Source organism: Protobothrops mucrosquamatus, unplaced genomic scaffold (genome assembly GCF_001527695.2).
Source record: "Protobothrops mucrosquamatus isolate PMUCROS unplaced genomic scaffold, P.Mucros_1.0 scaffold_12, whole genome shotgun sequence".
Classification (NCBI taxonomy): Eukaryota; Metazoa; Chordata; class Lepidosauria; order Squamata; family Viperidae; genus Protobothrops; species Protobothrops mucrosquamatus.
In genome coordinates this window covers 27,285-37,797 of record NW_015386088.1, presented here as the reverse complement: position 1 = coordinate 37,797, position 10,513 = coordinate 27,285, and the positions used below count along the sequence as shown (strand labels likewise).

Here is a 10,513-nt window from a genome sequence, read left to right as displayed (position 1 = left end):
GAGGTCTTCTAGTCCAACCCCGCTGCTCAGGCAGGAAACCCTACAATCCTTAAAAGATTCTCTTAGGAGAGCAACAAGATGGATCTGCTGGTCTGATCTACCAAGTGGAATTGACACTCGTGGAGACTAGCTAGGAAACCTGAACACCATAGAGAACAAATATTGGTCCCCATCCTGCCCGATTTTATTCACACGGCTGATGCACAAATATCCTGAAGTCGCATCACAACAACGTTTGACCAACTGTGACAAAAGTCTTATTTACCTACAGGGAGTCCTCGACTTACGACAGTTCGTTTAGTGACCGTTCCATGTTACAAAGGCACTGGAAAAAGTGACTTATGACCGTTTTTCGCACTTACGACCGTTGCATCGTCCCCGTGGCCACGTGATCAAAATTCAGACGCTTGGCAGCTGACTCATACTTACAACGGTCGCAGCGTCCCGGGGGAATCACGTGATCCCCTTTGGCAATCTTCTGACAAGCAAAGTCAATGGGGGGAAGCCAGATTCACTTAACGACTGTGTGACTAAATAAATAACTGCACTGATTCACTTAACAACGGTGGCAAGAAAGGTCGTAAAACGGGGCAAATCTCACTTAGTAACTGTCTTGCTTAGTGACAAACATGTTTGGCTCAATTGTGGTCGTAAGTTGAGGACTACCTATATTCTATAGCCTTGTCCGGGGGTCTTCCAACTTGGCCCTTTGATGACTTGTGGACTTCAACTCCCAGAATTCCTCAGCCAGGCACGCTGGCTGAGGAATTCTGGGAGTTGAAGTCCACAAGTCATCAAAGGGCCAAGTTGGAAGACCCCTGTCTTAAAGCATCCTGGCTGAGGAATTCTGGGAGTTGAAGTCCACAACTCATAAAAGGGCCAATTTGGAAGACCCCTGGCCTTCTCCTTCACATTTCCAAGCTCCTAAAATGAACCAAGGGATCATCTATTCCTGACAAAATCCAGATGAGTTTGTAAGCGCGGACCAAAAGAACCACAACACACACAGACAAGGCACACATGACAACAACATTGTCAAGAGAGCTGACAAGTCATTTTTTTCAAACCTTCTTGAGATTGGACACCATCTTAGTTCCTTAGGAATATTATTTTTATTCATTTATATATACACTTAGATTACTTTTGCTTTCTTTTCCAATCTACAGAAGTAGTGGATAAGGTTTAAATCAGTATTTCTCAACCTCAGCCACTATAAAGTGGGTGGACTTCACTCCCAGAATTCCCCAGCCAGCTATTTTGGGAGCTGAAGTTAACTCATTTTAAAGGGAGCAAAGGTGGAAAAACATTGATCTAAATCAGGGGTCTTCAAACTTGGCAACTTTAAGACTTCAACTCCCAGAATTACTCAGCCAGCCTTGGCTGACTGAGGAATTCTGGGAGTTGAAGTCCACAAGCTGGCTGACTGGATGGCCAAGGAATTCTGGGAGTTGAAGTCTACAAGCTGGCTGACTGGCTGGCTGAGGAATTCTGGGAGTTGAAGGCCACAAGCCGGCTGACTGGCTGGCTGAGGAATTCTGGGAGTTGAAGTCCACAAGCCGGCTGCCTGGCTGGCTGAGGAATTCTGGGAGTTGAAGTCCACAAGCTGGCTGACTGGCTGGCTGAGGAATTCTGGGAGTTGAAGTCCACAAACTGGCTGACTGGCTGGCTGAGGAATTCTGGGAGTTGAAGTCCACAAGCTGGGTGACTGGCTGGCTGAGGAATTCTGGGACTTGAAGTCCACAAGCTGGCTGACTGAATGGCTGAGGAATTCTGGGAGTTGAAGGCCACAAGCTGGCTGACTGAATGGCTGAGGAATTCTGGGACTTGAAGTCCACAAGCTGGCTGACTGGCTGGCCAAGGAATTCTGGGAGGTGAAGTCCACAAACTGGCTGACTGGCTGGCTGAGGAATTCTGGGACGTGAAGTCCACAAGCTGGCTGACTGGATGGCTGAGGAATTCTGGGACTTGAAGTCCACAAGTCTCAAAGTTGCCAAGTTTGAAGACCCCTGATCTAAATATATGTAGTTGTAGACTTACGACTACAATTGAGCCCAACATTTTTGTAGCTAAGCGAGACAGCTGTTCAGTGAGTTGTTTGTCTCATTTACAACTTTTTGGCACCGCAGTTGTTAAGCAAATGAACCGCAGTTGTGACGCCAGTAACACGGTTGTTAAGTGAATCTGGCTTCCCTATTGACTTTGCTTGTACAGAAGGTTGCAAAGGGGGATTACATGACCCCGGCAACACTGCGACCGTCATAAATAGGAGGCAGTTGGCAAATCTGGATGACGTGACCCATAGGGATGCTGCAATGGGTTGTGTGTAAAATGGCGGTGTCGCTTTTTTTAAGTGCCATTGTAACTTTGAGCGGTCACTAAACAAAGGGTTGTAAGCCAAGAACTACATGTAGGCCTTCACTTATAACACTTCATTTAGTGACCGTTTGAAGTTAAAACGGCACTGAAAAAAGCGATTTATGACCATTTTTCACACTTACGACCATTTGCCATACATCCCCACGGTCAAAATTCAGACACTTGGCAAATGACTCATATTTATGACGGTCGCAGTGTCCTGAGGTCGCGCGATCCTCTTTTGCGACCGTCTGACAAGCAAAGTCAATGGGGGGAAACCAGATCCAATTATTGACCGTGTTACTAATTTAACCGCTACTTAAGAAATGTGGCAAGAAAAGTCATAAAATGGGGCAAAACTCACATAACGTAATTTCTCACTTAGCAACATAAACGTTGGGATCAGTTGCGGCCGTTAAGTCGAGGACCACCTGGACTTGTACGCCTATTTCTGCCCATCCCGAATTTTTGTGCAGGCCATTCAGCTTGCAATTAAGAACGGTGCTGGCAGGTAGCAATCAAAACTGAACGAATCAAACCCCGATCGTATCAAGCCAGCATAACAAACCAGGAATGTACACAAGACACATAGCCAAGGCTGGAAATAATCATCACTTGCCCAACTGGACGGAGCCAGTTGGGCGAGCCATTTGTCCGAAATGGTATGTAGGGTTTCCTGTCTGAGCAGGGAGTTGGACTAGATGACCTCCAAGGTCCCTTCCAACATTATTATTATTATTATTATTATTATTATTATTATTATTATTATTATTATTATTATTATTATTATTAACCGCCTCCAGAAGCGGTGAATGCTCCAACACTGGAGGTTTTTAAGAAGAGACTGGACAGCCATTTGTCCGAAATGGTATGTAGGGTTTCCTGTCTGAGCAGGGGGTTGGACTAGATGACCTCCAAGGTCCCTTCCAACATTATTATTATTATTATTATTATTATTATTATTATTATTATTATTATTATTATTATTATTATTATTATTATTATTTTATTATTATTATTATTATTATTATTATTATTATTATTATTATTATTAACCGCCTCCAGAAGCGGTGAATGCTCCAACACTGGAGGTTTTTAAGAAGAGACTGGACAGCCATTTGTTTGAAATGGGATAGGGTTTCCTGCCTGAGCAGGGGGTTGGACTAGATGACCTCCAAGGTCCCTTCCAACTTTATTATTATTATTATTATTATTATTATTATTATTATTATTATTATTATTATTATTATTATTATTATTATTATTATTATTATTGCTGCTACTACTACTACTACTATAATCACCACCTTCGCCCAATACAGGTGAATACATTCCAAAAGGAAGCATCAATTAAAAAAAAAAAACCCAAAATAACGCACAGCCTTTTCCATTGTAAGAAAACCAGGGACTAGAAACCCCAAAGGCAACGCACCTGGTTTCTCCCTCGCCGCTTGCCGTAATTCCGTCGCACCAGGGCCTTGTAGTTTTCGTTTTTCTTAGTCAGGTAATAATACAGGACGCAGTCGGGCACGTTCTGAAGGGGCGAAGGGGGAGACGAGTTTTAAAACGTAAACCTTTCCCAAAGGAGACGCTGAGGCGAGACTCTGAATATTCTGCGCAGCAAAACACCACACAAACACAAAACGCAACCGAGAGACGGGACAGCCACTTCCAATCAGATGCTAGGAAAAATTTTCCTAGCGCTTAAGAGCAGCTGGAATAGCCGGCCCAAATAAGGGGCCGGCTCCCTTTGGATGGAGATTTATTTATGATATCCCGCCTTTTATTATTTTTACAAATAACCAAAGATGATGGACGTATTCAACACACCTTCCTCTTCCTATTTTCCCCACCAAACAACCGTGAGGTAGACTGCGCTGAGAGGGAGGGGCTGGCTCAAGGTCACGTAGCCGGCCTAAGGTGGGACTAGAACTCACAGCCTTATGACAGTCGCCAGGCGTTCTAGTCCTGCTTTAAGCACAAAAGGCAGTTGGGTGACTTTAGGCCAATCACCAGGAGACGGTGAGTTGTAGTCCCGCCTCAGACATGAAAGTCAGCTGGATGACTTTGGGCCAATCGCTAGGAGATGGTGAGTTCTAGTTCTGCCTTAGGCATGAAAGCAGCTGGATGATTTTGGGCCAATCGCCAGGAGACGGTGAGTTCTAATCCCGCCTTCGGCATGAAACCTATCTGGGTAACACTGGGCCAATCACCTGGAGACTGTGAGTTCTAGTCCCGCCTTAGGAACGAGAGCAAGTTGGGTGACGTTGGGCTAGTTATTTTCTCTGTCAGCCCAGCTTACATCACAAGATTGTTGTGGGAAAAAGAGGAAGGAATATTATGCAGGTTTTCCACCTTGAGTCAAGTAATGAAGACCGAATAAAATTAAAAAATAAATAAATAAAATAAGATAATAAAATGAAACAAAATTAAACAATAAAATTAAATAAAATTAAAATAACAAATCAATCAAATCAAATCAATAAAGTAAAATTAAATTAAATTAAAATAACAAATCAAATCAAAAATAAAACTAAATAATAATAAAGTAAAATAAATAAAAGAAAAATAAAAAATAAAAGAAAAATAAAAGAAAAATGACAAATCAAATCCAATAACAAATCAAATTAAAACAATTAATTAAAATAAAATAAAATAAATCAAATAAAATAATAAAATAAAATAAATTAAAATGAACTAATAAAATAAAATAGAATAAAAATAAAAAGTAAAAGTAAAAGTAAAAGTAAAATAAAAGTAAAATAACAAATCAAATCAAGTAATAAATAATGAAATGAAATGAAATGAACAAAGTAAAACAAAGTAATAAAATAAAATAGAATAAAAATAAAAATAAAATATTCAAATGAAATGAAAGTAAAACAAATCAAAAAATTAAAATCAAATCAAATAAAAATAACAAATTAAATCAAATAATAAAATAAAATAAATAATAAAATAAAATAAATAAATAATAAAGTAAAATAAGCTGATAAGATAAAATAGAATAAAAACAAAATATAAAATCCAAATTAAATAAAACATAAAATAAAATATTGTGCCCTGCAGCTCGTGGCCTCGTCGTCCTCCATCATAACGAAGCCCCCTCTTACCTTTCTTTCCAAATACGAAGCAATGAGGCCAAAATTCTTAGGATGCTGGACAAATCTGTAATAAAAAAAAACCGAAAAAAGAGACAGGTTTAGCCGACTCCCTGATTGGCAGACAGGCCTACAACAGGCCTCATGTTGTATATAGTATGTTTAGGTGTGTGTCGTGTGTGTTCACTTTGAGAGCGGGCAACTACCTTTCACTTTTGACGTGTGGCGCTGTGCCCACAGGGAAAAAAAAATGACAATAAAGATTATCTTATCTTACTTTATCCCCTCCCTTAATTACCAGGCCCAGCTTGGCTCAGGGTCACTCAGGACAGGAAGCGGACAAACCCGTTTTCCTTAGTACCAATCAGGTTACCTCACAGAGGTAATCTGGCTATCTAACCTAGATACCATTAGCCTGTGTTATTTTATTTTGTTTTTTTAAAAGCTAGAGGAGCATTTCAAGAGATAATGAAGCAGGGTCCTTTTTAGGGAGGGCTTTGGATTGAAGAAGGCCGACTGACAGGACTTCTGACAATCAGAGTTTCCTGAATGCAGCTCTTATATTTGCAAGGATGATGATGATGATGATGATGATGATGATGATGATGATGATGATGATGATGATGATGATGATAATAATAATAATAATAATAATAATAATAATAATAATAATAATAGTAAAGTTGGAAGGGACCTTGAAGGTCATCTAGTCCAACCCCCTGCTCAGGCAGGAAACCCTATCGCATTTCGGACAAATGGCTCTCCAGTCCCTTCTTAAAAAGGTCCAGTTGGAGCATTCACCGCTTCTGGAGGCAAGGAGTTCCACTGGTTAATTATTCTCACTGTCAGGAAGTTTCTCCTTAGTTCTAGGTTGCTTCTCTCCTTGCTTAGTTTTCCATCTGTTGCTTCTTGTCCTGCCTTCAGGCGCTTTGGAGAATAGCTTGACTCCCTCTTCTTTGGGGCAGCCCCTGAGATACTGGAACACTGCTATCATGTACCCCCTCGCCCTTCTCTTCATTAAACTAGACATGCCCAATTCTAGCAACCGTTCCTAGTTACCTCATGTTACCTAGTTAGGTGATGAAACTTCTGCGAGAAAACCAGCAAGCTCAAAGAGCACCAAGGACCCCCCCCAGTCGTTATCCTCCTCCTTCATCACTACCCCTACCATCACCCTACAAACCCCCTTCCCCTCTAGCCCTGATGATGTTACCTAGATGGGTCATGAAAAGTCTGCAAGAAAACAACCAAGCTCAGAGAGCACCAAAGACCCCACAATCCTCTTTCTCCTCCTCCTCATTATCATCCTCCTCCTCCTCCCTTCTAGGACTGATGACATTACCTAGTTGGGTAGACAAATGTCTGCAAGAAAATCACCAAGCTCAGAAAGCACCAAGGACCCCACTGTCCTCCTCCTCCTCCTTCTCCTCCTCCTCCCTGCAAATCCCCCTCTCCTCTAGCACTGATGATGTTACCTAGTTGGGTCATGAAAAGTCTGCAAGAAAACTATCAAACTCAGAGAGCACCAAGGACCCCACAATCCTCTTCTTTCTCTTCCTCTTCCTCCTCCCTCTTCTTCTTCTTTTCTTCGCATTCACCTGCCTCCAGAAGTGGTGAATGCGCCAACACTGGAAGTTTTTAAGAAGAAAGTGGACAGCCATTTGTCCGAAATTGTATAGGGTTTCCTGCCTGAGCAGGGGGCTGGACTAGATGACCTCCAAGGTCCCTTCCAACTTTATCATTATTATTATTATTATCTTCCATTCTGCAAACACCACTCCCCCTTGCTCACTAGCTCGACAAGAAGATGTTGAGACTCTGGAAAGAGTGCAGAGAAGAGCAACAAAGATGATTAGAGGTCTGGAGACTAAAACATACAAGGAACGGTTGCTGGAGTTGGGAATGTCTAGTTTAATGAAGAGAAGGACGAGGGGGGACAGGATAGCTAGTCTTCCAGTATCTCAGGGGCTGCCCCAAAGAAGAGGGAGTCAAGCTATTCTCCAAAGCCCCTGAAGGCAGGACAAGAAGCAACGGATGGAAACTAATCAAGGAGAGAAGCAACCTAGAACTAAGGAGAAACTTCCTGACAGTGAGAAAAAATAACCAGTGGAACAACCTGCAACCATTTTCCTTCTTATGTTTTACTCTTAGAATTAGAGTTAGAATTAGATGATACTGGGGGGGGGGGAATGTGCATGGGAGTTTAGCTAGACATAACAATACTGTAACTAGTGTGAGAACCAAGATTTTTGAAATAAGAGATAAGAAATGGCAGGCTGGAGTACTGGAGGGAAAGCCTGCATTTCAAACTAATTGGGGAATGTGATTTATGACTGTTCATTGGAGGAGGGAATTGTGCTTTGATACTATGTGCTCAGGGGAGGGGAATTCAGATTTTGGCTTGGCCTATGTACGTGCAGATGCTATGCTTCTCTAATAAAGATTTTTAAAGGTAAACAATGCCTCAAAGTTCTTTGAAGAGTTGCATCTGTCGGAACCATGACGCCGTGCCAAAAACTGGTTGCAAAATCGTTTTTGGCACAGCTGTTAAGGGAACTCACGCAGTCGTTAAGCGAATCAGGCTTCCCCCCCATGACTTTTTCTCCAACGGTTGTAAAATCGGTCACGGCTTGGTTAGCGGTGGAAATTCTAACCTCAAATGCAGTCGTAACTCGAGGACCACGCTTGCACACATACACACCAGACGGCGCAAAGACCGTGCAAGACTTGAGTTGTGTGCCAGCAATTTCTTGAGTTGTGTGCCGGGGGGGGGGGGAGAAATTTACTTTTCTTTAAAGATCTCCTTCTCGTGATCGGTCCAGACGTTCATGAACTGCCGATCCTTGTAGACCTTCATGGGGTCCTCCATCAGCCCGTTCATGTTGATGAACTTCACGCGACGCTGTTCGGCATCGAACATCATGGGAGGGATGACGGACAGCTGGCGCATTTGCTTCTCATTGTTCTAGAAGCAGGGGGGGTGACGGAGGGAGGGGGGAAGGAAAAGAGGAAGAACGACACAATGTGAACGCTGACTGCATCGTTTCTACCTCTGCTGAGCGGGCCCAGGCCAGCCAGCGCATTGTGAGGTCAGTGCTGGCAGATCTTCGGTTCCTGGTTATTTCCCGAAGACTGAAGAGACACAGAGAAATAGAAAGAAAAGAGGAAAAGGAAAAATAGGAAGAAAAAAAGAAAGAAAAAGAGAAAGAGAAAAGGAAAAGAGAAAAGGAAAAGAGAAAGAAAGAGAGGGAGGGAGGAAAGAGAAAGAGAGGGAGGGAGGGAGGGAGGGAGGAAAGAAAGAAAGAAAGAAAGAGAGAGAGAGAGAGAAAAGGAAAGAGGGAAGGAAGGGAGAAAAAAGAAAGGAAACAAAGAAACAAAGAAAGAAAGAAAGAAAGAAAGAAAGAAAGAAAGAAAGAAAGAAAGAAAGAAAGAAAGAAAGAAAGAAAGAAGAAAAGAGGAAGAGAAAAAAGGAAGGAGGGAAGGAAGGAAAGGAGAAAAAAGGAAGAAAGAAAGGAAAGAAAGATAGAAAGAAAGAAAGAAAGAAAAAGAGTAAGAGAAAAGGAAGGAGGGAAGAAAGAGAAAAAAGAAAGGAAAGAAAGAAAGAAAGAAAGAAAGAAAGAAAGAAAGAAAGAAAGAAAGAAAGAAAGAAAGAAGAAAAAGAGGAAGAGAAAAAAGGAAGCAGGGAAGGAAGGGAGAAAAAAGAAAGGAAGGAAATGAGAAAGAAGAAAGGAAGGAGGGAGGGAGTGTAGAATGAAGGGTTAGGGAGAGGAAGGAAGGAAGGAAGGAAGGAAGGAAGGAAGGAACGAAAGAAAGAAAGAAAGAAAGAAAGAAGAGAAAGAGGAAGAGAAAAAAGGAAGGAAGGAAGGAAGGAAATGAGAAAGAAGAAAGGAAGGAGGGAGGGAGTGTAGAATGAAGGGTCAGGGAGAGGAAGGAAGGAAGGAGAAAGGAAGGAGGGAGGGAGGGAGTGTAGAACAAAGGGTTAGGGAGAGAAAAGAGGGAAGGAGGCATGGTGGAAGGAAGGAAAAAAGGGAGGGAGGGAGAAAAGAAGGGACAAAAGAACAAAAGAACGAAGGAAATGAGAAAGAAGAAAGGAGGGAGGGAGGGAGTGTAGAATGAAGGGTTAGAGGAAGGAAGGAAGGAAGGAAGGAAGGAAGGAAGAAAGGAAGGAAGGAAGGAAGGAAAAAAAGAGAGGGAGGGTGGGAGGAAGAAAGGGAGAAACCAACAGCCACTATCTCCCCCCTCCCGATAGTGTGTGTTTCTCTTAACAAGTCTAGTGATTTGAACTGGCAAAAAAAAAAAAAGCTTGTAAAATCAGCTCTGACTCATTTAACCACCCACTTGCTTAGCAACGGAAATCTTGGTCCCAGCTGCAGTCGTAAACCGAGGACTGCCTGGACCAAACCCCTGATTATTACTTTTTTTTCTTTTTTCTTTTTGCCAGACCTAGAGACGACCCACCACTTTAAAAAGACACCCCTCTACAAATATCTAAGATCGGTCTAGCCAGGAAAAGCACCTCCCCCTCCCCTTTCCCAAACCTTCCCAAGTCGGGAAGGGGGAAGGTCCCCACCCCCCGACCACCCTCACCTCCTGTTCCGACAGCCCGTCGATGATCTCCGAGATTTCGTGCTCGCTCCGAGCGATGGTGGCCGAAAGGCCGGTTCCTCTTTGACCCACCCTGCAGGTGCCACAAGAAAAGAAGGTCAATGAGAAGAAAGTTTGAGGTTATCTTTTGGAATAATAATTATAATAATAACAACAAAAAAGGTGGAAGGGACCTTGGAGGTCATCGAGTCCAACCTTCTGCTCAGGCAGGAAACCCTATACCATTCCAGACCAATGGCTGTCCAGTCTCTTCTTAAAAACTTCCAGTGTTGGAGAAAGAAGGAAGGGAGGGAGGAAGGAAGGAAGAATACAGAAGGAAGGAACTAAGGAAGGAAAGAAGGAAGAAAGAAAGAAGAGGAAGAGAGAAGGAAGGAAAAAGGGTGGGAGGAAAGAGGGAGGAAGGGAAGAAGGAAGGAAGGAAGGAAGGAAGGAAGGAAGGAAGGAAGGAAGGA

General features: G+C 42.6%; 1 protein-coding gene across 1 annotated transcript in view; it reads right to left on the bottom strand.

Annotated features, from left to right (window-relative positions):
- Nucleotides 1-10,513, bottom strand: part of LOC107293876 (nuclear receptor corepressor 1-like) — a gene marked incomplete at both ends in the record, with an annotated part of 107,081 nt that overhangs the window by 70,500 nt on the left and 26,068 nt on the right. The window contains 4 exons of the mRNA XM_029285549.1: nt 3,788-3,889; nt 5,469-5,523; nt 8,243-8,421; nt 10,044-10,134. Of these exons, the coding sequence (XP_029141382.1) occupies nt 3,788-3,889; nt 5,469-5,523; nt 8,243-8,421; nt 10,044-10,134 (427 nt within the window). The remainder of the gene's footprint in view (nt 1-3,787; nt 3,890-5,468; nt 5,524-8,242; nt 8,422-10,043; nt 10,135-10,513) is intronic.